Source organism: Ovis canadensis, chromosome 8, assembly GCF_042477335.2.
Source record: "Ovis canadensis isolate MfBH-ARS-UI-01 breed Bighorn chromosome 8, ARS-UI_OviCan_v2, whole genome shotgun sequence".
NCBI lineage: Eukaryota > Metazoa > Chordata > Mammalia > Artiodactyla > Bovidae > Ovis > Ovis canadensis.
This window is the reverse complement of record NC_091252.1, coordinates 23,262,316-23,288,581: the sequence shown is the minus strand read 5'-3', so window position 1 is coordinate 23,288,581 and position 26,266 is coordinate 23,262,316. Positions and strand designations below refer to the sequence as shown.

The 26,266-nt window shown below is 42.0% G+C and overlaps 2 protein-coding genes and 1 long non-coding RNA gene across 7 annotated transcripts in view; all 3 read left to right on the top strand.

Moving 5' to 3' along the window:
- NCOA7 (nuclear receptor coactivator 7) overlaps positions 1-6,201 on the top strand; it is a 157,417-nt gene extending 151,216 nt beyond the window's left edge. For all 5 annotated transcript variants that reach the window (XM_069599034.1, XM_069599033.1, XM_069599036.1 and 2 more), the window contains 3 exons: positions 3,056-3,151; positions 3,565-3,638; positions 4,016-6,201. In XM_069599034.1, the coding sequence (XP_069455135.1) occupies positions 3,056-3,151; positions 3,565-3,638; positions 4,016-4,151 (306 nt within the window). In that variant the 3' untranslated portion in view covers positions 4,152-6,201. The remainder of the gene's footprint in view (positions 1-3,055; positions 3,152-3,564; positions 3,639-4,015) is intronic.
- A 1,072-nt stretch (positions 6,202-7,273) lies between these two features.
- Positions 7,274-14,640, top strand: LOC138445233 (uncharacterized). Its single transcript, XR_011258763.1, has 3 exons — positions 7,274-8,642; positions 10,801-10,973; positions 12,191-14,640. It is a non-coding gene; the product is annotated as an uncharacterized lncRNA (long non-coding RNA).
- A 9,057-nt stretch (positions 14,641-23,697) lies between these two features.
- The window catches only part of LOC138445231 (tRNA (guanine(10)-N2)-methyltransferase homolog), an 84,675-nt gene continuing 82,106 nt past the window's right edge, over positions 23,698-26,266 (top strand). Inside the window, exon 1 of the mRNA XM_069599025.1 lies at positions 23,698-24,217. Coding sequence (XP_069455126.1) covers positions 24,017-24,217 — 201 coding nt within the window. The 5' untranslated portion in view covers positions 23,698-24,016. The remainder of the gene's footprint in view (positions 24,218-26,266) is intronic.

Below are 26,266 nucleotides of genomic sequence, written 5' to 3'. Positions count from 1 at the left end.
CGTATAGATTAGTTCTCCTGTTAGGTTACGAATAGATAGCAAACTTGTTGGGAAATCTGTTGGCCTCACAGAGCAGGTTTTGATGGTGCATGATTTTACTCAGCTTCCTATCAGAAGGTATGTAATGGATGTCTGCCTAGTCCTGAAGATTACACTATTTGTCTCTGAGGTGTTATCTTACTGAAAGCATTTGTGTTGTTTGAAGGCAGCTGGACACTAACTCTGCTTTCCCCATCCCATCTACCCCCAAGGCAAGGAAGGATGCAGCTCCACTGTTTGGGAACATGATAACACAACATCTGTACATTTATCTGGAAATGAACCACATACAATTCTAATATAAAAGCATTACATATGCAGACTGGCAGGCATGAGGAGTTCTACAGAACCAATCCCCAGTGAAACAGCCATTACTGATGGGAATTATAAAAGCAATAATCACTTAGTCTCTGGATATTGTCCTAAGGGCATATGGCAAGTGAAAATTCATTTAAAGAATATCTGATAAATCTCGGTAATAACAGTGGGATTCTGTGGCACTTGTTCCCGGCCCCCCTGCCCCCCGACCCCAGTCCCTGTTCAGACACAGGCTTCGTTCTGGGCTTGCATGGACAGGAAGATGAGGATCCATCACCCCCAGCTCCCAGGCAGGTCCTCAGCATTTCTTATCCCCTACCCACCATTCAGCTTCAGAGGCTGAATTGCAGCTAAGGGCGGCCTGGAGGTAGGCGGCGCTCTTCCCCTTAGGGGACGGTTGGTCTACCTTCAGCACAGCAGGCTGAGAATACAGGGGTCTCCACTGCCCTTGCTTCAGCACAGAGCAGAAGTTACAGGTAGGAGAGGGGAGCCAAGACTAGTTGCTACTGCCCCTGCCCAGCACTGTGCTCATAAAGCAGGACTGTACCTTTGAGAAAAGCGAACCACTATCCACCTCTCCCAGTTCCAAAGCCGAGTCTATAGCTCCCAGCTCCAGGTGAATGGGCAGACCATAAAACATACAGCTCAGAAGCTCTCCCCAAAAGACCTGACATCATTTAGAAGAACGTGGGGGAAGTTCAAGCTAAAGGGAAGTCTGCTGCTGCTGCTGCTGCTAAGTCTCTTCAGTCGACCCCATAGACGGCAGCCCACCAGGCTCCCTGTCCCTGGGATTCTCCAGGCAAGAACACTGGAGTGGGTTGCCATTTCCTTCTCCAACGCATGAAAGTGAAAAGTGAAAGTGAAGTCGCTCAGTCGTGTCCGACTCTTAGTGACCCCATGGACTGCAGCCCACCAGGCTCCTCTAGAAAACAATAAAAATGTGGTAGTAAACAATTAAGAGGAGGTTAGTGGCTCCCTGAAGGCAGCAGACTAAGCTATAGACCTTCCAGAGAGAACCAGGGCGAGAGACAGCTGAGGAGAGCCTTCCTGGAGTCAGGATAAATTACAGACTGGCCAAGGAAAACTACTGTGGCAAAGGGGCCTAAATGTAATTGAGAGAGAATTACCATGGAGTAGTTTATGCCACAAGGCAATATGGAAAATAATAGAGCAGTCATCAGGTAACAGAGCCTGATTTATACTAACTTAATTCCAGTGAGGTATAGAAATGTTACTCCTATATTCTATCTTTCCACTTTTTGTAGTAATTTTATGGCATAACATTGATATATATTACAAAGTCAACAAATAAACTGTTATTTATATAGCTGTGCAATTTTTATCTACTAAGAAAGCTGAGAGAAGAAAGAGAGCAATTACGCATTTATAGGTTTTGTCATATTAACCTTCCTTTTACCACTTCTGGCTATCTTCCTTCCCCTCCGTGGATTCCTTTGTTCTATTATTGTCAAATATATTAAATTTTTAGATGCTATCGACCCAACAATACAATTATGTACATATTATATAACTTCTTTCTAAATAAATTAATATAAAAAATAAAATGAATGTTTTCTTACATAACCATAATGCTGTATATCCAAAAAATTAACAGTCATTTCTTAGTATCATCCTATCTCCAGTGCTTAAACAAATTTCTGTGGTTGCTAAGAAGATTTGTTACTGTTTTTTCTTTGTTCTTAGTAGCTCTAAGGAGAGATTTTGGTATGAGGAACATGGGTTAGAAAGAGTTTTGAGACTTCTACTCTGCCTAATTTTTAGTATTTCAAGGAGCTAGGAACTGAAGCAGAGATTCCATGATGATAATAATCAGATTTAAATTATTTTGAAGAATTATAAGACATTTTCCAGATAGACTCCATTTGAAGCTTTGTTTCTCAAGTGGAATTTGGAGAAGATATATCAGAATCACCTAGGGACATTTCCAGAATATGTATGCTCATTTTTACCAGTCTTCACCCCTGCAGGTACTGGTTGGGACCTGAGGAGGATAAGAGGCTGAAGCAGTGGGATGGTCATTCTGAAAACACTGCTTCTTCCAACCCCCAAAAGAAAAAATAGACAAAATCATTGATTCAGATACATCTAAAGCACCTTGAAAGCCCATAGTATTATGGAATTGTTGCTTTTTTCTTAAAAGTCCTTTTGAACTAAGTATTGGATCAGTCACGTCAAGGATACAGTTCTATTAAGCATATTGAAAATTCATTTCTACGAATCAAGGGGGAGGGAAATTTATTTTCTCTGGGGAAATATCTGACCATGATTCTACTTATAAAACACATCAGAGACAGGCCCTCACTGTGTCAACCACTCATTTCTGTGAGCAAGGTGTATGCTGTAGTTGTTTAATATTCCAGTGTGCTGCCTGTATTCACTGGAAGACTTTGTCTCTACAGTGGACTTTGGAAGTCTTTTTAAATTGAAGCAATTGCTGACCTTTGACCTATAAGTTCTCTGAGCCCCTTGGGTACTGATAAGAACCAGGAACATTCTATTTGTTGGTTGGTGGTCTTTTTTACTTAGAAACTCTGACTTAGTAATGCTGTTCATAATTATCTTGCTGAAAGAGATATAATGAGACCTCAGAAAAGGATTATGCTAAAATATTTCAGAAGGGCTTTCTTCGAGAGGTTTGTATTTGAAAGCTGCTAACATTTCTGTTTTCTTTTGACAGATCTTTGGAGCATATGCGACTCATCCTTTCAAGTTCAGTGATCACTATTATGGCACAGGCGAAACTTTTCTCTACACATTTAGCCCCCATTTCAAGGTACCTGGATGGAAGGAATACTGACAGCCTAGTGTCGTGGTGTCAGGAGGGTGGGTGGAGCTGGAGGTTGGGGGCTGTGGTCGGAGTGGTAGATGTCCCATCCCATAACCTCACTTGGCCTCACTCTAGCCTGCTCAGCACTTCATGACCACAGCATAGAAACCACTTGGTTCCCTTCCTGGGCCTTGGGAACTTTTGCATGAACTTCTGAGATCCAGGGTGGAATTGCAGGTCAGAGCCAACATGTGTGCGAGCGATCTTTCCTGCCTCATAACCACTTCGGAGAGCTCATCCTGGTGTAGGAAAGGTCTAGAAGTCAGAAGCTTCCTCAGCCTATGGGTGGTCCCCTCTCTCTTTACTAATTCTCCAGATTGAAATGTCTGATCTCTCTTTGTCTTCTGTTTCTACCTAAGGTCTTCAAGTGGAGTGGAGAAAACTCATACTTTATCAATGGAGACATAAGTTCTTTGGAACTTGGTGGTGGAGGGTAAGGTTTTTGTTGTTGTTATTAATTTACTACTTGACCAGAGTGGGTCTGTTTCAATCCAGGTAACTGAAACTGTGGTGTCAGCTGCTCGTAGTTAGTCCATGTGTAGTTAGCCGATTATTTAGGACAGTGTGGTCTAACACACGACACTAAGAATTGAAGATAAAATGACTTATTTATGTGTCCAAATGAGGGACCACCTGAAAGACAGGTCATTTAAATGAAATAGAGGAAATGTTTTATAAGCAGTTTCGGGTTTTGACTATAGCATTACAGAAAGAAGTTGGGACAAGGGAGGACATTTCTGTGTGTGTACATTTCTGCGTGTACATAAAGTTGAGATGTTTTCACCATTTTGCTTTTTTAACCTTTTTTAGGGGACGATTTGGCTTATGGTTAGACGCCGACTTATACCATGGACGAAGCAACTCCTGCAGCACTTTTAATAATGATATTCTTTCCAAAAAGGAAGACTTCATAGTTCAAGACCTCGAGGTATGGACATTCGAGTGAAATTTAGACTGCCTTAAAATAGAACATTTAAAAAGACTGGGTTCAGTCAGCCCTGCTAAAGCTAGCTGGAAGACGAAGCCCCAGCCCAGACTGCCTCATCCCATCATAGTGCTTTCTTTCTGCCATCATCTCAGAGCGCAACTACATTGCAGAGAGATTCTGAAGGGTACATGTGGAAGGCAGACGATGAAGAAAGAATTTGAAGTTCAGATCGTTGAAAGACTTTATACTCTCACTTTCTTCAAACCCATAGAGTGAGGAGTCAGAATATTTATAGATGTGAGTTGAATGCAATTTTTATTTTTGGTAACTGTGAAAAAGAAAATACTGTAGAAGTATATACATTCCTTGTATATTTATCAACATAATTTTCATTACCAAAATGTACAGCATACTCTTGTTTGCCATTGAAAAGTTTAGTCTCATTTAGAAAAATTGAAAGTGCATAGCACTTAAAGGGAATATATGATTTTTTAAAACTGTTTTATTTATTATTTCTAGTATATTGTTTGAAATGTGTTGGCAATTTTTTTCTTTTAATGTGTCAAATCTTGAAGTAAAGAAATGTATACATTTTGTGCTGTCTTGGCAACAAATCCATTTGATTTATACAGTTTTATATTAAATTTTTTTTGCCCTGATTGTTTAGGGTGATCTGTATATGTATGTGCTGCTTAATGTCCATATATATACACACACATATATATACACACACATATATACACACACACATATATACACACACACACATATATACACACACACAATTCTGAATTTTTAAAAACTCATTATCAATGTTTATTGATTTGACTGTTGTAGGCCATCTTTCCATTTTTGTCATTGAAAAGATACATTTTTAGTTATTTACTCTGAACATAATTGTGTAAAGAAGAATAAGCCATTTCTCACAGTCATAAATTGATATTTACAGTAATGTATACTTTTATGATCCTGGATTTAGAACCCTGCCTTTGAAAAGAAATGTTTTGCTTCTTATAAACTCTCATGTGTTAGTAACAGAAATTGTATTTTTATTAGATTTTTTTTGCATAATTTTCCCCAAGTTTTTACATTAACAGGCCTCTGTTTTAAATGAGACTGAATGTTTTAATTTCTGTATATTTTATATCAAATGAAAAGTGTCCATTATCCCAATTGTCTTGGTTTCTACACTCTTTTATTTGAAAAAAATTCAATGCCAAGAAATGCATTTATACCACAATCAGAAAAAAAAGTAAAAAGCAGTTTTTAAATATCAACTCACTTTCATATCATTAAACACTCTTTTATGAAAGTTAATAATAAAACCTTATTAAAATTTTAACAAATATTATTGATTGTCAAACTTTTACAAAAGCCAAAGACTGCTAATGGAAAAAAAAGTCAAGTAATAGCCAAAGCTGAGAAAGTTGTCTGTCATAAATTACATTCCCAGTGATCTTTGAAAGGAAAAATTAATAGAAAGTAGTAGTTTATAGACCTGCATTTAAAAAATGTAAACAGTGCTTAGAATGTTGGCTTTAAGCTGGCGGAATACTCCCTCTAGCTTATTCTCTTACTTTAGACTATTTATAAAAGAGAACAAATTACCATGTGGCCTCCTGTCAGATCAACAATTATTTCACTCCACTCACATTCCATACAAGTTTCTTTGAATGCTATAAAATCTTAAACCTGTAGCCTGGGTGTACTTTCACCCAAGTTCTGTTATAAACTCTTTATTAACAACTTATTGGCAGTTGAACCTTATTAATCTGCTTGTTACATAATGTGCCTGTGTGAGATTCCAGGAATGTCTCAGTATGGTCACGTTTACCATTTATGCCATTTGCAACCATATGCTATTAACAAAATGGTCATTTTGCATATAGTTCACTCTTACCTAGTTTAGTCCATGATATTATACTTGTGAGAGCATATTCAGATGCTGTGTTCTCTATTTAAAACAGTATTGTCCAATCAGACATGTGTGGCCCTTCATTTATGGATACTGAGTGTATGTAATGCAGTGCTAGCCCAATATTTTCAATAAAGGAATTCATGCATTCAATGTGATTTTCTTTCCTGAGGATTCATTCAGCAAGTATTTATTGCATGCTGGAGCTTTTACTTGCGTGAGACGATGGTGAAATAACCAAGACTAAATAAGTAAGGTCCAGTGCTCATGTTTTTATTGCTACCTTGGAAATTCCCTCTTTGTTCCCCGTACCCACACTCCTATTCAGTTCCCGAAAACTGCTCCTTGTTACAGTTACTAGAGACAACTCCTGGCTCTGTTGCTAGTTTCTCTGTTCTTAATCCTAGTTGTTCTTTGAATAGTGACTTTCTTTTTAGTATCTCTCTTGACCTACTTCCTAACTTCCACGAGAGACACCTTACCCTCCGATCAATTTTCTTTAACATCCTGTCTCCTAGCCCCTGAAGATGAAGACCTCAGACAGTGTTCTTTCCTTCCCAGTTCCTCAGTTCATGAGGCAACCTCAAAAGACGTAGATGGGAGAGGGCAGCCAAATGTCTCACCACTGTCGAAAGTGACTTAGATACACCCTCATGTGACAAGCCACCAGGGAAATCCTGAACTCTTGTGAGAGGTATTATCAGCCTTCATTTGATTTCCCTTTCCTTAAATCCTTTTAAAGTTTTAGAGGCATATGAAACAGGACTAATAAAAGAAATACTTTCCTTTTGAGGAAGGCATTAAGAATCTCTTAAACCAGAAAAGAAAGCTGAGGTTCACTTTCTTAAGATGCCTAACCTATTTTATATAATCAGATAAAGAAAGGTAAGGAGGTCAGAAACCAAAGGAAGTTCCAGAAACTAAACAGCCATGCTCGCCCTTTGTGCAACTGTCAAAAGTACCTGTGCGCCCTGCCTCCTGCCCAGTCAGGTCACACACTCCTCATTCAGGGTAAGCCCCAACCTTTCCACATCCTCCTACCTACTCGCCTATGACCCATGTCCACAGTGATCTGCCAACAGAAGGCTATCTTTACGGAAAAAATTGGGCTTTACAGTCCACCCCAAATCTAAAATCATACTGCCTCCACCCTTCTATCAATCCTTCAGGTAACTAGTGGTTCAGAATAAAAACTAGATAGAATCTCCCTGGTGTGGCCAAGCAAGCATCCAAATGGTGATTTTTGGTAGACTATCTTTTGAGACCTATTTATTTTCTAGATCAGTGCTGTTCAACAGAACATTCTACTCCAATCGAACTGTTCCCTGAATTTGCATTGTCCTTTTTGGTAGCCACTACCATACTACTGTTGAACACTTGAAATGTGACTTGGATGACTGAGGAGTTGAATTTTTTAAATTTAATTTTTATTAATTTCATTTAATTAATCTTAAAGAATTTAAATTTAGCCACATATGGTTAGTGGCTGCCATGTTGAACAGCACAGCTCGGGATCAAGATTTGGCAAAACCAAATCATATGTTATCAGCAATGAACTCAGCCTGTTACTCCATCACCAGAAGGGAACCTTTAGTTCTAAGTACTTTGATTTGTCCCTGCCATTATGGATCTTCACAAAACTAGGTACCACCTGAAGTAATAGTATGTCTCATTGTTTAGGTGGTCTGCTAATAAAATAACCAGAAGGTTCACTTCCCTGAGAGTCTTTTCACACTGAAAACCTAGATCTGTTTAGGATAAATGATGCTCATCTTTGAGGAAAAAAATAATTTTAAAAAACCTTTTCCAGTGCCCAGACCTTGTCTTAAATAAATTTCCTCCTTGGCCATCTGTATGTGTTTTGTTCCTATCCTGGATATTCTGGTGCCCATGGCAGTCCTATAGGATGACATAGCTCTTACCAGGCACCCATCCACAATGCACAATGAACCACAGGAAGGAAAAAACGTTTATTGCTTACATAGAGTTGTGCATCCAATTTCAGAATCCTCAAGGAACAGTGAACCACCCAAAATGCCTCTAACAGTTCTGCTCAATGACTGGTCTTCCTTATTGAGCTTGCCGGCTGGGATGCCCAATGGCTGCACGCACACCCAGAGAACCTGCTGCCTGTGGAGAAAGCTTTCAACATCAACCTGTTAGAATGAAGGGCAATCAAAAAGCATAAGAAAAGGGATGATTAGATCAACTTAGTGTCCTATTTACCCATCAACAAGAACCCATCATTTCATCAACCAATCCACTTTTAGGGTTACAAAAAGTAGCCTTGATAGAGTTTAACACAAGTCTGAGATTATACTGAAGAAAATGATAAACAAGAAACACCTACAAGGAACATTCACATTCAACAAACTTGGATGATAAGGCAGCCCTTTTCATGTCTCTCCAGCTAAAAAAGTCGTCCTTACCTTGACATACGTTGAAAACATTGGAATTCAGCCGATCAATTCAGCCTTTAATCTCCACAGCAGTCCTTCTTGGTTCAACAGTCTCTACCGGCTAATGGATCAGCCACATTTTACCTAACAGCTGACTGAGATCAACCCTTTCATCTTTGAAGATGCCAATTAACAGTAAGAATATTTCTACAAAGATACGCTGTGTTGAGGTATTGTGTTGACCTTGAGAGCTGCTAAAAGGTCCTGTTATTACTCCATGCCCAGCAGGGCTTAGTCTTGTTCTCCTACAGCGTTTCTCTCTTAGATCCTGCTGCTGCTGCTGCTGCTGCTAAGTCGCTTCAGTCGTGTCCGACTCTGTGTGACCCCATAGAGGGCAGCCCACCAGGCTCTGCCTTCCCTGGGATTCTCCAGGCAAGAACACTGGAGTGGGTTGCCATTTCCTTCTCCAATGCAGGAAAGTGAAAAGTGAAAGTTAAGTCGCTTCAGTCGTGTCCGACTCTGTGCGACCCTAGAGGGCAGCCCACCAGGCTCCGCCGTCCCTGGGATTCTCCAGGCAAGAACACTGGAGTGGGTTGCCATTTCCTTCTCCAATGTAGGAAGTGAAAAGTGAAAGTTAAGTCACTCAGTTGTGTCCGACTCTTCACAACCCCATGGACTGCAGCCTACCAGGCTCCTCTGTTCGTGGGATTTCCACGAGTACTTTAAGATCCCACAAAGGGTCAGAAATGTGGGTAGGTTGGACCTGGGGTGTCCCAAGGAGAGCTGGGGGCTATGCATGACATAAGTTCCTTTCAGCAGATCATACAACCAGATTACCTGGCAAGAACTCAAAGCTTCTAAAGACTTCCAAAGGCAACAAAAGCGTGGATTAAGGCATGGCTTCTCTAGACCCAGTTTGGGTTTGAATCTTAGTTCTAGAGCTTACTAGCACTGTGACCCTGGTTAAGTATTTTAACCTCTATGTGCTTCCTGATCCCCACTATGGGGATAATAACCACCACCTCATGATTGTATCATGATGAGAGCACTTAAAATAGTGTCTGACATAAAGCAAGCACAGCTAAGGGTTCGATAAGTAAATGTAGAAATGCTTCCCTCGAATGGAGGAATCAACTAATAACGTGAGAGCTGCACAGGAAAGTTCCTCTTCTAAGGCAGCAACGTACTTAGTAATGAAACCTACTTTCAGATACTGCAATGGTTCCCATTTGCTATTTAGAATTTTTAACCTGAGGTTTTGTTTCTCCCTTTAATTATAAAAGTAAAACATATTCGTGGTAACGTTTTCAAACAGGACAGAGAGAATTCAGTAAAAGGCAAACATTTCCTTCCTATATCCCTAGAAGTAACCACCACAGAAATTCCTTGTGTTTCCTTCCGGAGCATGTCTATGCATATATCTTTGTTTGTATCTTCTTTTTTTAAACAGAACCATACTATGCACACTGTTCTTTGCCTTTTTAATTTAACAATATACTATGAACAGCATTTTTTAATCAGTACATGTAGACTTACCTCATTATACATTGCATGGGTCTGTCATTGTTTTAACAGCTATTCACTAATGAACTTTTTTTTGGTTCTTACAAATAATTCTTAGTGAACATCCATACATATAGAACTTTGTGCAATATGAATTTGTATATCTGTAAGATCATTTTTGCTTCTCAGGTGGGTCAGTGGTAAAGGATTCACCTGCCAATGCAGGAGACATGGTTTCAATCCCTGAGTCTGGAAGATCCCCTGGAGAAGAAAATGGCAACCCATTCCAGTATTCTTGCCTGGAAAACCCCATGGACAGAGGAACCTGGTGGGCTACAGTCCTTGGGGTCACATATATTGCCCAGATTTATGTCTTTTTTCCTAAATAAGCTAAGTCTTTTATCCATTTTTCTACTGAGTTACTCACCACCTTATGTATTTGTAAGATTTCTTTAGTATATTCACAATGCTAGCCCTTTGTCATATACATAAATGACAAAACATAGCAAATATTTTTTGCTCAGTTTATACTTTTGAAATACATGCATTTTTAATACATAAGTTAATTATAATTTATTTATAATCATATTCATCATTCATTTCTGACATAATTCTGGACCACAGTTTTTTAGATTAAGTCAAATTTATTCAGTATGATTTGCACTCACTTAAACATCTCCCCAAAGAATGTACTGACCCATCCTTAGTTTAAAATGCATCCTCTTGCTTATTCTATGATTAATTATACCTCCTTCCATATTTCAGAACATTTATAAATAACCTCCTCCAAGATCAGTTTCACTTTGCACTGGCCTGTAATCATCCTGTTAAAACATGTCAACATTTTCAGGAACCGTCTTGGGACAAGATCTGAATATCCATCTAAAGTACCATCTTCCAGCTAGAGCCAAGCAAGACGATGGACAACTTCTGTCTAAATCTCCAAACTCTGTCACAGTGCCTTATGGAGAAACAAATGATTTATTAACAATAATAATATGAAAAGGAGAATGAAGAGGACAGGTAACATTTATTTATCATGAATCTCAACCTCCTTTTATATTCATTTATCATATTTGATTCTCAAATTGAATATAGTATAATCATAGTATATATATAAAATATAGTGTGTGTGTGTGTATATATAGTATATATAGTATTATCTGTTTTAGAGATGAGTAAACTGATTCTTCAGGAGGTTACATAACTTGCCAGAAATCACAGAGTTCATCAGAGTTAAAGCCAGGATACATTTAGTTATAACTGACCCCAGAGCTAAGCTCTTAACCACAAGAGTATGCTGACCGTTGTCCAGTCTCTACATCTCTACCACAAGGTTACCCACACTCTGCTTAATGTTACCCACACTCAACCATCTCAGGCGCCAAGATAACAGGATTTCACTCTGGAAAGAAAGCTCCTTCATGGCTGGGAGGTTGTCTGTAGCTAACAAGGTCTTATGCATCCCTATAGTCCCAGGGCTTGTCCGAGTGCCATGCTTGGCAGTGTGCATGGCCCCTAGGAGGCATTCGATAAATGCCTGTCAAGGCTGACTGAACAAAGCGCATAACTAAAGTAAATGAACAACAGAGAATTTGAATTTGCCCAATGCTGTACAGCTAAGTAGTAGAACTTGAGATTAAAATACAGGTTTTGGATTCCTGGCTCTCCTCCCCTTCCTGCTATATAGTGCTTAGTCACAGGTTTACAAGTGTCATTCTTAAGATTGTGATGCAAGAAGAAATGACCTTCCTCTAGCTGCTCAAGTTCTATCCTTTGGGTCTTAGGAGTGTCATGTAAAGTCTAGGGTGGAGGGCAGGGTGGTGTGTGAATGCTTTCTGGGAATAAAATTCCTTCATTTTCAGACCTCTTAGTTACTGTCATTCTGAAAAGTATAGACTAAAGGGAAGTTCAAGGCTTCAGGGCTTTAGGGTGTGGACAGTGAGTCACACTCTGCTTCCAAGTGAGGAATCTAGAAAATAGTTCAGAAGACCATTTAAGTAAAAATTCAACTATCCAGTGAGTTTGCACTTTGGTGATAGGGTTAGGGGAAGAGTGCAAAGGCATATGATAAACTGGGTTCTTCACTCCTAACTCTAGGGGTTGATTTTGGAAGAAAGATTAGTCAGGGGAAAAAAAAAATCAAGGACATGTTACGTGGAGCATTTCTCATAAAATAATAACCTAAGAAAGTCAGACATGACTGAGCGACTTCACTTTCAATTTTCCCTTTCATGCAGTGGAGAAGGAAATGGCGACCCACTCCAGTGTTCTTGCCTGGAGAATCCCAGGGACGGGGGAGCCTGGTGGGCTGCCGTCTCTGGGGTCGCACAGAGTCGGACACAACTGAGGCGACTTAGCAGCAGCAGCAGCAGGAAAGTACATGGTATGGTAAGCACGAAGTAAATGTTAGCTAGATCCTGGAAACTTCCCTTTGTCAGCAAGCTATTTAAACTCTCTGTGCCATCAGTTCCTCACTTGTCAAATGAGAGCAATGTTGGAAGAATCAAGTGGATCGATAAATGTAAAATGTCATTATACTATTTACTTGTTCGAGATGTGGTTTTTTCTTTTCATCATTGTTTCTAAGATTCTGCCATGTTGTTATTGCTTTTGTATTTCATTTCTGTGTGTGTTTAATATTCTTTGGTGTGAATGTACCACTGTATCACTATTTAATCCATTCTATCAGTGGACAGAGTTGCTGGCAGTTTTGTCTGATTCTGAAAATTGTCCTGAGGCCCACAGGAAAGAGGTTCATGGGGGTGGAATGGCTAGTCTATGGAGTAAGTATTTGGCTTTACAAGATAATCTCTCAATGTTTCACAAAGTGACTGTACAATTTATATGCCTATTACAATATTCTGTCCAACACCTGACACTGTTAAATTTCTTAGTTTTTGCCAATTTCAGGAATGTGCAATGTTATTTCATTGTAGTTCCAACTTGCATTTTCCTGACTATTAATGAGGATATGCATCTGTTAACATATTCCTTAGCCATTTATGTTTTCTCCTTTGTGAGATGTCTATTCATGTCAATGCCTGTTTCTTCTAGTCTGTCTTCTGGGAAGTAGTCACCTGAAATCCTTGCTGTTATTGCCCTAAGAATAAAAGAAATTAGCCAGTCTGTTAATCCCATCTACCTTTGATGAGGAGGACAGTTAACATGATGATATCAGAGGTCCTTGGGCTTCCCAGGTGATAAAGGATCTGCCTGTCAATGCAGGAGACATGGTTTGATCCCTGGGTCAGGAATATGCCCTGGAGGAGGAAATGGCAACCCACTCCAGTATTCTTGCCTGGGAAATCCTATGAACAGAGGAGCCTGGTGGGCTATAGTTCATGGGGATGCAAAGAGTCAGACATGACTGAGCACAAATACATATCTCAGAGATCCTCAGGCTCTACAAGGGTATTTTCTCAAGTGTCTCCTTTCAGTGGGCAATATCTAGGGAGAGGGGTGGAAAAGGGGGATGTTTATCGATTTGTGTTTTGCTTTGCAGATTTGGGCATATATTGGGACTTATTAATTTGATTATGTGATTCTTTTAAGAAGCAGCATCAAGCAGTTTATTTGTAATAACAGTAAAGATTTTCGAGCACTTATGTGTAAGGCATAACACTATTCTAAGCACTTCACATACATTATCTCAATTAATCTTCAAAATAACTTGTGAATGGTCCTAAGTACTCTATTGTTATTTCCCAACTGAGGAACTGAAAGCCCTGAAAAAATTAATGATTTGTCTAAGATAGAATTACTACTAAATGGTAGAAATTGAGGAAGTCTGACTCCCTAGCTTGTGCCTTTAACCACTGAGATAACCACAGGCGATACCAAGTTAGTTGGCAGTACAGCAAAAATAGAGGGAGGGCATGGTAGGTGCCCAGAAGCAATTCTGGGATATGATGGGCTTTGGGAGTTTATGCTGGGAAAGGAGAGAAGTGAAGGTGGGAATCCAACAGAAAGTGTTGAAGAAAGATCAAGAACAGAAATCCCTAAGAAGTCAGGAGAGAGTGAAAGTTGCTGGGACGGGTGCTTTCAGAGTTGTGAAGAGTCATTAAAGTTTAGGTTTTTCAGAGCATCTGGAAGATGTCAGGTTGGGATTTTGCCACGGGAATGAGTTGTGTTAAAGAGGAGTGGAAGCACACGCAGTCCCTTTGTGTGCCTGAGCAGCTTTGAGTCACGGGTGCTGGGTTTGTCTGAGATAACGTGGGAGTTTGGCAGCGTGTGTGGGCCAGGTGCTGAAGCTCTGTGTTTATCTAAGGGAGTGACCAAGAAGCTGGAGCATGATGTGACTGCGCTTCGTGCTACAACATGACACTCAGAAGAGTGCAGAGGGTGGGGAGGTGCACACAGGTAGGAATGGGATCACCTGGACTGGCAGTTAGAAGCTAGAGAATGCCAACATTGCTTCCAGATTGCTTCAGCATGTTGGAAGGGGGGCAGAAAAAGCAGTCTTTGTTTGTCAGGGCTCAAGGGGAGTGATGTCCTTAGGGGAATGCCAGGTTTCAGTCAAGGCAAAAAGGTGAAGGTATGGTTCTGTGAGGAAGTTGTTGATATAGATTGGGGTGCTTACAAAGAAATTATGGCTATTAGAGTGGAAAAAGATTCAAAGAGGCCAGAGGTGGAAAAAAGGAGAAAAGGAAGCATAAGACAGTTTGGGTATGAGTAAAGACAAAAAAAATTTAATAAGAAAAAGAATGAATGGCAAAGATGAGATTAATTGGCCTTGAGATTATGAAAAAATACAGGTGTGATTTGGCAAGAAAACTGACGTTAACTTCAAGATGATGGGAGTGTGCCGATTTACGTGGTAGCTGTTTTCTGTTGATTTGAGGAAGAAAAGAAGTACCTCTGGTCCTGGTTCTACTAAAAGGTCTGAAAGATGGGTCCCTCTATTATCTACCACCTAAGTGATCCTGAGTAGGCTGATTCATCTTCCTCTGTCCCATTTTCTCCATTTCCACAATAGAAGTAATAATATTGTCTTCTCTGATTTGTCAAGAGTATCAAATTAATTTGCATATGTGAAATAAGTGAAAAAGTGAGAGTGTTAGTTGCTCAGCTCTGTCCAACTCTTTGAGACCCCAATGGACTGTAGCCCACCACACTCCTCTGTCCATGGAATTCTCCAGGCAAGAATACTGAAGTCGGTAGCCATTCCCTTCTCCAGCGGATCTTCCCAACCCAGGGACTGAACCCAAGTCTCCCGTGTTGCAGGCGTGAAAGTGCCTTAGAAAGCTGCAAAATGCCAGAAAAGGTAAGGGAGTGCTACTTCAGTGTTAGTCACATCAGACTTTGCTTATTCTGCACTCTCTATCAGAAATGCAAAGTCTAACTGTAATGTGGTTTCTGATAAAAGTAGAAGTTACTTTCAGTGCTTTGAAGACATGGCTTTCAGGAAAGGATTATGGCAAAAAGCAGAAGTGTCTGCATTATATTCTGTAGACAAGTAAACAAAATATCAGTGAAGGAATGGGAAAGTTGCTATAAGGAGATGGGATTTTTTTTTCTTTTATCATCCTATCCATTACAATCAATTTACCAAGTTTCCACTTCAGAACAACAGATCAGGACTTCCCTTAAAGTCCTTCAGCAGAGCTCAAACAGTCACAAGTTAGGATCCTGGGCCATGTGCCAATATTTGCTCAAAGAGAGGTCTAAATAAGGCAGTTTAATAATCAGAAACCGGAAAGTTCTCTCCTTTCCCACACACAAGCACTTCTTCCTCCCCTCTTTTGCCTATTAGACATTTCACTCACTCCAACAGTTGGAGGCCAGCATCATGCAATACTTAGTACCAAGTAGTGGCCACTTTAGTCTTAAGTATTTCCTTTTATGGGCATACCAGGAGGCTCAGTGGTAAAGAATCCGCCTGCCAATGCAGGAGATACGGGTTCAATCCCTGGGTCAGGAAGATCCCATGGAGAAGGAAATGGCAACTCACTCCAGTATTCTTGCCTGGAAAATCCCATGGACAGAGAAGCCTGACGGGCTACAGTCCATGGGGTAGCAAAGAGTCAGACATGACTTTGCACCTACACATACACTTACTTTTACACTGGCTTTCTTAGGGAGGGGGAAGTGTGCCCATGCTTATATTTTATCTCCAGAATTATCTAAAATTTTTGAGACTGGTGAAGTAGTAAAAAGTTGTTCCTATTTACTCAATATAAGCCATAGAAGGTTTTTGTATTTATATTCAGGAAATTTCTATTTAGGATGTGGAAAAGGGGTGTCTACTGTTGAGATGATATTTTATGAGATGAAGACAAACTCACCAACACACTTTCTGTATCCTCACTGTAGAATGGACTCAGCATTGCGCTGTATCAGAGATATGGCTGTAGTAGCTCCATTGTCTGTCTCTGCCGGAAACACCAAAAAATCTGCCTGAAAAATGCCTTGTGATTTTTGACACCATGGCTGAACAACTTAAAAAGTGTATGGAATGAGATTATTTATGAAACAGAGAATGATGAAATGAAGTTTATCAGGAATCCTGAATTTTAAGTCTGTCAAAATGTTTTCCTTATGACAAAAATACTATATTTTCATTGTTGAAGATGTAAAATATATAGCTAAACCATCGAGTCATAATTTATCCATCCAGAGATCACAGTGCAAATATATTTGGTATATATTCTTTCAGGCAGACTGCTTGGATTTGGGTCTCAGCTCTGTCACTGACTAATGTGATGGCATTAGGCTGCAGGAGATCACCAAGGGAGTGAGTACAGTTAAGGGAAGACTTACATGTTAAATATGTACAGCTTTTTATATGTGAGAGGGAGGGAATGAGAGAGAGAAGGAGGGAGGTAGAGAGAGAAAAGAACCTAGGACCAAAGCCCATTGGTGATGAGAGAGGTGTGGGAAGAAGAGGAAGACGCCAAGGAGACTTGAGAAGAAACAACCAACCCAGAAGGAGGAAAGCTGAGGAAGTGCCGTGTCCTGGAAACAAGAGAAGAAGTTCATTAAGAGGAAGATGATAATCAACTTTGGCTGAAAAGATGACCACTGACCCATTAGGTTTGGTGACATGGAGGTCATTGGTCCTCTCGGCAGAATAGTTTGGATGGGATGATGGCCGTGAAAGCCTGAGGGGAGACAGTGTGAGAGGAGGGGCGGGGAAGGATTGGGAAGGGCAAGGTCAACTCTTGAGGGGGCGTTTGGCTGCAAAGGAGAGCAGAGAAAGGGATCAGCAAGTGACAGGGAAGGCATGGACAAATGACGGCTTGTTCTATTGTGATATGATGGTGAAAGTGAAAGTGGAGTCGCTCAGTCATGTCCGACTCTTTGTGACCCCATGGACTGTAGTCTACCACACTCCTCCGTCCATGGATTTTCCAGGCAAGGGTACTGGAGTGGGTTGCCATTTCCTTCTCCAATGATGTTCAAAGTTGGCTCTTAATAAATGCTTGCTACTGATAACAGTAATGTGACTTACTCCATATTGTATATTATTTTTGATATCAGTTATTTTATTTTATTTTTTTAAAAAATTTTTTATTTTTTTTATTTTTTAAATTTTAATATCTTTAATTCTTACATGCGTTCCCAAACATGAACCCCCCTCCCACCTCCCTCCCCATAACATCTCTCTGGGTCATCCCCATGCACCAGCCCCAAGCATGCTGCATCCTGCGTCAGACATAGACTGGCGATTCGATTCTTACATGATAGTATACATGTTAGAATGCCATTCTCCCAAATCATCCCACCCTCTCCCTCTCCCTCTGAGTCCAAAAGTCCGTTATACACATCTGTGTCTCTTTCCCTGTCTTGTATACAGGGTCGTCATTGCCATCAGTTATTTTTTAAATTAAATTCTAGTTAATTTTACAATGCATTAGTTTCAGGTATACAGCAAAGTATACAGAGAGAGAGAGAGAAAAACTTAGCCCATGTCTTCACAGATGACAAGTTGCACAGCTGTCCAATTCCAGAGCCTGCTCTGAAGCAGAGCTGCTACTGCCCCAAATGGTGTCCTTTCGAAATTAGAAAAGAGCACTCCATTTTGCAAATAAAATGTAAAGTTTGCTTACTGTCACACAACTCAAATTGCTGTTTCCCAGGGCAGCTATCCAGAACACCAGCTGGTATCCGCTCTGCCGGGACACACACAGTGCCTATATTTGTGCCTGCTCCCACACCAGGACACATACTCTAGAAAATTTTCAAAGACTTTGTTCTGCTCCTCCCACTTCTATGGCAGGGAACTATATCAAGTCCAAGGTTTGGAAACAGAAAGCAACTTTTTGAAAATACCAGGTAAGTGAGCGAAGCGATTGTAGGTATCACTAGGGATATAACCAGGACAGCTGCCACTCCGCCTATGTTCACACCAGCTCTATTCACAACAGCCAAGGCATGGAAATAACCTAAACGTTCATCTATAAATGAATGGATAAAGAAGACATGGTACATACATACAGTGGAATACTACTCAGCCGTGAAAAGAGTGAAACAATGCCATTTGCAGCAATGTGGATGCAACTAAGATCATCATACTCGGTGAAGTAGTTCAGAAAGAGAAAGACAAACACCATATATCACAAAGAAGTTACCCACAAAGCAGAAACAGACTGACAGATGCAGAGAACACACCAGTGGCTGCCAAGCCAGGGCGCTCCGGATCGGCAGTTCAGGATTAGCAGGGGCAGACTATTACATATTGAATGGATAAACAACTAGGCTCCACTGTAGAGCACAGGAAGCTCTATACAATATTCTGTGAAAAAGCATAATGGGAAAGAATATGGAAAGGAATGTGTGTATGTGTGTATATATGTGTATATATATGTGTATATATAAATGACTGAATCACTGTGCAGTACAACAGAAATTAACACAACATTGTACATCAACTGTACTTCAATAATGTAAATGTAAAAAAACCAAAAATGTTTCATTTCAGGAAGATTCATAGAAAGGGCTTTCTGACCAATACAGGTTTCTGATAACTTTCGTATCATTCTACTGAACTGAGTAAACTTGATGGCTCTAGAAAGCTGTTAATTACATAGGACTGAGTAAACTGATGGGTGTGGTTATAATTCTTTTGTTTTGTCTGAGATATTATTAGCTTATTATTCTGTGTTCACCATATACAAGAAAACCCTTCCCTTAAAGCTAATTATGATTTACAGCAGTTTGGTAAATTACAATGCTAAGTAGAATTGAAGCATTTATATTTTCTCTCTACCTGATCCTTCCAGAAACTGGAAACTCTGAGTTTCCCAGGAACTTTATCCGGTAAATAAGGAAGCCCACCTCCAAACAAATGCAAGAATTTCAAGGTCATTTGGGGGAAAAACCACAGAAAGGGAGGAATTTCTTCAAATCTGTTAGGCAAAATCTGTGATAAACCCTTGGCATGGCTTTCCTGGGTCCTGGGAGGTCTTTTAAAAGTTTAGTCTGAGACCTCCTTATGAAAAGTCCAGCATAGCCAATTTAAAAGAACCTATATGATCAATTACACTTACATAAGTAATTTGTATTTACTGCCTAAAACTCACCTCCCAGATAGCCCCTTCCTGTAGTTTTGAGTTATTAAAAAGACGTTCTAAGCTTTTTTTTTTTTTTTTGAAGCTCATTGCTGCAATCTACGCTTAAATAAAGATCAAATGCTCCATGACCTGTGACCAGGCTCTATTAAAAAATTGAGACTTATTCTGTTAACTGTATGGTTGCCCCAATACTTAGCAAAGAGGAATGTTAACTGCTAGAAATTCTCTTTAAAATCATAAAGATTTAATTCTGGCTTTCTAGAAACAGTGTAGTTCCCAAGCCAGGTAGCAGTAATCCACTGAAGGATGGATCTTTTGAGAGCCACGGGAACAGCAAAAGCTGATCAAACTGCAAAACAGGCAGCTTGACCACAAGAACCTGATCAAATTATGGTCCTAGTGACTGGCCCTCTTGAACTTCCTAGATTTTCTCAGTATTCCCCACAGGAAGAAGAAAATGCTGAGAAATGGGGCTATGAGAAAGGAAGCACAGGCTGGCCTGAAGCCTCACAAGGCTCTAATCCCTAAGGTTCAACAATGGAAACTCGCTAAGAGCTTGCCTGATGCCAGCCACTGTGACAGGGATGCACTATGGGGCTTGACGCAAAAGGCTCTTCCAGGAAAGGGGCTCCAAAGAACAGTAAAACAAGTAACCCTTGCCTACGATTTGTGTGCCTGTAATAACTCACAAACCCATCCAATCCACGCTTTGCTACTCAGGCTGGTTCAACATCAAGGGACACACACAGGGAAGACTGGCTGGCAGTAAGATTTCACCCAAATGCCCCCGTGGTGAGGCTATATCTTCTTGTGTATTGTTATTTTCACAGGATGGGTTGAAGCCTTCCGTACTCTACCTGAAAAGGCTACTGAAGTCTAAGTCCTTTTTAAAAGAAATAATTCCTTGGTTTGAACTTCCCCTCCAGGGCAATAGCAGGCCCCCTTTTATAGCCAAAATCACACAGGGGCTCACATGGGGTCTAGGGACTGATTACAAGCTACATACTTCTTGGCCTCCATACTTGAAGACCTCCAGTCTTCAGGGAAGGTGGAGAAAATGAACCATCCTTTAGAGAAAACCTTAGCAAAGCTCTGCCAAGAGGCTCATGACACTTGCTTCGTCCTGCAGTCCTCGGGGTCCATGTAGTCCCCAGGAGTGGTCTGAGGCTTAGCTCAGAAATGACCAGTGGGAGGCCTTGTCTTAGTACTAGATGTGGAGAAAACCCCTCAAGTCATGAGAGAAGAGCAACACATCTGTGAGCCAGGGGAAAGCCTGTGATGCCTGTTGCAAGCACAGGCATGATCCACAGGTAAGTAAATCGGTGTGTGAGCTGGACTCCCATTTGCAATTGTGCTACTGTGCTGCTGCTTGCATCCTACTGGTTTGCACGGCCACCCTCGCCAGAGAATTAACTCCCTTGTCCATGCTGGTTTAAGGGAAAATTCTCCACCCCCAAGATGCTCTGTTATTGACCCTGTGTGCCCTACTAGTCCATGTAATCAGGAAAAAATAGTGAGAACACTCACTCATCAACATTTCCAAAATCATGTCCAAAAGAGAACATTTAAAATAATGCTGGATATACCATCAACACTCACCACCCCAGCTGGATACTGGCCCTCCCCTTGCATTTCCCCTGATCCTTCCGGTTCCAATATTGATTAACAAAATAAATTGGGGACAGTTGCCACCCCTTCCCTCTCTGCTAGTCACGCTTGCACTTTCCAGGGGGCTATTACAATGCTTTAACCTGAATCCCCTATACAACGACCCAAAGCACGGGGCACGCTATGTTAAACTGCACAAATAGTACTTGTTTCATATGCCTACCCCCCAACCCCCGGCAACTGGAGACAGAATTACACCAGATATTCTGCCTCTTATGTAGGGAGAAACTGTACTTACAACCTCCCGTGTCCTGTTTCAAACTATGGCTCCGTCTTCCTAAACAACATGGAAGGGGAGTGTGAACGGTTGAAAGAAATATCTCATCCACCTGTCAATCCAATTCAACCTGCCTGTGGGACATCGAGCAAATAATGAGCTGGACTACAGTTGTCAACTCTGACAAAACCAACCAGATCACACTGAAGCATTTCACGAAGACCTTTATAACGTGATATAATCTAAATTACCAACATAAAGATTTGTGGTCTCCTAGTTGCATATGTACTAGCAACAGCTATGTCCTTCAGGGACTATCAGGTCTGAACAATTGTAAGACACTCAGAAGGGTTTGCCCCCTTGAAGGGTTTGTTTTCCTCTGAAGACACCCAAAACATCGTGTTATGGAGTTATGCCAGGCCATGCCCTTTTCCCAAGGCCTTCATACTATGGTCTGTAAATGCACTGATGATGTCCACTTCGTGTGAGAGTGTCCTGTATGGTCTATAGGGATAAGAGGGATATTATCTATAATAGGACCAGGCTGGCTCACTCCCGAATCTGGAGAGCAAAAGGAATGATCTTAGCACAGGGCAGGGCTAGTCATAGGACAGACAGCTCTACACGGAGGCTTAACTTATCATGAAGTAACACTGAGAAATTTCACCCGGACAGTGTGGTTGTGTGATGGAACTGATAGAACAAGCCTTAATGGGACCTAAGACCTCTCTTGTCTCTTTGGCTAATATAGTTCTTCATAATCGCCTGGCTCTTTGTTACTTTCTGGCAGAACAAGGCAGAGTTTGTTTGGTAACTAATACTTCCTGCTGTGCCTGGATCAGTGCAACAGGACAGGTGGATGTTAATATTAAAGAAATACTCACCCATGCAGAACGGCGTCACAATTGTGGCAAGAGCAACACAATCTCACTGTCTGGTCAACACTGACAGGAGCCCTACTCCCAAAGTTAACTTGGTTTCTTCCATTTCTAGGCCCGTTAGTGGCTACTATTGCTCTTTTCGGCTCTTGTCTGGTTAATCTTTTGGTTAACTTTGTATCTTCTAGGCTCCAGCAATTTCAAGTTAGGCTCATTATGACTCAAGGGTTTCAATCCATTCCAGCAGAGGGTGGCCCAGGTCCCTACATGTCCTTGAAACAGTCAGCAAGGGACTTCTAAACCTCTAATGTAAGCTAGGATCTGAGACCCCTTGTCCAGCAGGAAGATGCTTCAGAAGAGGAAAACTTCAGCCCCTTAACCCTTAAAAAATAAGGGGTGCAAAAGCTCACAGCGGGGGAATGAGAGAGACTGAGGACTTGGGACCCTTTGCTACAGTGTTTGCATGTGGACAAATGTCTCCTTGAGCAACAGAATATAAAGAAACTAAAGGACTAAAAATAACTGCTTGCAAGTTTTGAGCAAGCTCTAGGGAGTTGGTGATTGACCCAGAAGCCTGGCATGCTGCAGTCCATGGGGTCACAAAGAGTTGGACAGGACTGAGGGACTGAACTGAACTGAAGTACAGCCTGAACAAGTTATAAGCAACAAGGTACAAAAAGACCAAAAACCCAACTGCTACTTCTGCGATGTCCTGAGCAGAAAGAGGGTGTTAGTATTACTCATGATCCCTGCACACAGCACCCTCAAGAGGGTGGGGGTGGTTGGGCCGACCTACTAAGCCACGTCCCCCCCGACCCCCGCCCGCCGATAGACCCCCAGATCTGGCCCGGCCCTCATCCCATTTAAGGGACCAACTCATGCGCCCCTCCCAACCCAGGGAGCCAGCAAGGGAATGTGTTACTCATTTTTCGCTCTTTCCCGAAGCACAACTCCCAAGAAAGCCCTGCCTGAATTTCTTGTCAATTTCTTGAAGTTTCTAGGTCAATTCCTCGTCAATTTCTATGAAGTTCCGGAATATGTCAGACTATAAACTACAGGATTCCGCATTTATCTGTGTATGAAGAATGAGATAAAGCCCACTATTTTGATCTAGCTGGTGCTGTCAATAATAACAACAAAAGGTAAAAACAGGTGTGAAGTTCTGTTTTGATATTTTGAGCCTTATCACCTAAAATTATCATGGTATTAAATGGATACCCAAAGTATCGAATATAGTCTGTGTAGAAAACAAAGCTCTAGAAATGTTCATTCTCGTAAAACCTACGAATTAAAAAAAAAATTTTTTTTTTAAATTTTAAGACATCGCTATACACTCGAGGTACTTTATGTTACTGGGCTCAGGGAGAAGACCTTCAATAAGTTCCATTCGGCCCCCGGGTAGAGCGCGAACGTGAGGTCATCGCGGCGTGGGGCGCGAGCCGGCGTTGTGGCGGAAGTCCTGCGTCGTTACCACCGAGACGCACGGGGATGGGCGGCTGCCGCCGGCGGCGGCGGCTCTTCCGTGCCGCGTCCTTGCGCGCCCCCGAGTGGCAGTCAGCGTGAAGGCCAGCCTCTGGCTTCTGCGGCTTCGCGGCGAGTCGCCTTGCGGCTCCGGTGGCCCTGGATCCTCGCTGTGCCCAGTCCCTGCCCGGCCCAGCGCCAGACAAGGGGCGACGCCTCGAGGTAAAATCTAGGAGGTGCAGGAGGCGAACTCTGCAGGAGGCGAACTCTGCCAAGAGGCCCTGTTCTCCCGGAGAAGCCTCTCAGCGGCGCAGACGAGCGGGTGCGATGATGGAGGAGGAGGAATGCGGTTTAGGGAAGTCGTGTGCCCGCTCTGAGCCAGTGGCGGCTGCCCAACCAGCGGGATCCCCAGGGGAGACCCCCGCGGTCACCGCAGAGTCCCCGGAGCTCGCGAACTACAGTAGCAAGTGCGTGTTCTGCCGGATCGCGGCGCACCAGGATCCCGGCACCGAACTCCTGCACTGTGAGGTGGGCTGCGACGCGCGACCCGGCGCGGGTGGGATCCGGAACGCCCTCGGGGGGCTCCGCTTAGGGCGCCTCAGCTTAGGGGGGCCTCGCCGGCGTGGATCGAGTGGGGACGGTCCTGCGTAAATGGAGCTGGAGGAGGCTGGGTGTCCTAGTGATAGAGACAGGCTTGTTTCTCTAGGCGCCGGGAGTGTCGCCAGCCTCGTTTACTGTTCTAAGGGGAGAAAATGTAGAGATAAAACCTCTCTCCGCAGCTGCCAAGGTGGTCGGTGGACAATAGTGACCTCTGATTTTATTAAAGGAACCTCCCCCTGCCCCACCTCCCCCCACTTTTCTAGACACTGCCTTTACATTCTGCAAATACTGATTCTGAAAACAAACTAGTAGAAAATAGATAATGGTGACTGTGACAAGCCCATTTGTTAGATCCGCTGAAAATAGGCTGGCAGAAGTGGTCCGTGGTCACACTATTAGTTAATGCATTCTGATTTCCACAGTTCCTTAGAAGTGTTATTGTCAGTTGGGGAAATTTTCAAAGCATTTAGACTTTGCTCAGATATTTTAAAACAGGTATCGGGTAGGTACTTTCGTCTACCTGCTTGACTCGCCTTTAAAGAAACAGTCTTTTGAAAGAATCAGCTCCAAAGATTCTGGGCTTTGTTTTTGTTTTGTAATAATCATTCATTGGTTAAAAGTAAATTGAATTCCTTCTAAGCACTGTTGGAGATTCAGTGCTGAGCAAGGTAAATAAAGGCCAGCAGTCCCTGTCTACATTTTATAACATAAAGGGTGGAGTCAGTACCGACAGAAGAGGCAGCTGATAGTGCTCCGTGCTATGGTGAGATGGTTTTACCACCTGCAGTATTTTGCAAGGCCCGTGGGAGGGGCACCTGACCAGATTTGAAGGGTTAGGGAAGACCTTCCAGAGGAAGTGAGACATGAAAAAATAAGCATGGTCAGGTGAGGAGGAGGAGAGAACAATGTCTTGGGTAAAGAGAACCTTCCGCGGTTTGGTCTCTGCCACAGGCGAATAGAAATTCAATCTAACTGGAGCATAGAGTTTGAAGGGGTGAGTGGTAAAAACTGAGGGTGGAGAGGTAGGCGAGGGCCAAGTTATTAAGGCTGTTGTACTTCATGTTAAGCAGTTTGGGCTTTATTTGAAGAGTGAGGGGAAGGAAGCGCCACAGTTTATTGCTACTGTTCATGCTGAGTTGGAAGAAAAGGGTTGAGGTCCATGAAAACGTTTGATCTTTGAAAGATCATCTGGTACCCTGGGGAAGGGTGATTTGGAGAGGGCCAGGCTGGAGGCATAGAGACTGGTTATGAAGCTGTTGAGGTAGTCTAGCCTGATTTAAAATGTAGTAATGGGGATGAAGAAAAGCAGATCAATTTAGGAATAATTAGGAGTCTGACAATGGAGAGGTCTGCATCGCTAGCCCAGATGATAGGAACTGCCAGCTTATAGGTGGAAATTGAAAAGAGGGAAATTAATAAGATCACCTAGGACATATTTTTAGGGTAGTGAAGAGATCCCTGCACAGAACTCTAAAGAACACTAACATCGTAAGAGAAAGGCAGAGGATGAAGACCTGAAAAGGGGACAGAGAAACTAGGAAAGCGAAGAGAGAGGAATATGTTGAGAAGATAGGAACTGGCAGCAATAGCTACCTTCCCTCATCCTCATATCTGGGTTGGATAACTCTCCAGTATGCATGCAGAGAGACCAACTTAGATTAGAACTAGTTTTGTCCCCGGGGTGATGACCGCTGACCTTCAGGAGAACAACTGCTGTGCAGTGATGAGGCAGCGGGCAGATCGTTGATAAAAACCTCGAGATTCAACCTAAAACATTGAAGACAGCAAAGACAGACGACTTCTGAAGGAAGTTTGGCAGTCTTGGGGAGAAAGGAGAGATAGTGGTAACTACAGGAGGTGGTGGAGTTAAGAGAAAGTTTTATAAAACAGGGAAGTCTTTGGTGTGCTTAAATCCCGATGGGTAGGTGTCAATGGAGAGATGTTTAAATTGGCCCCAAGAGGTAGAGCTTTGTCCCT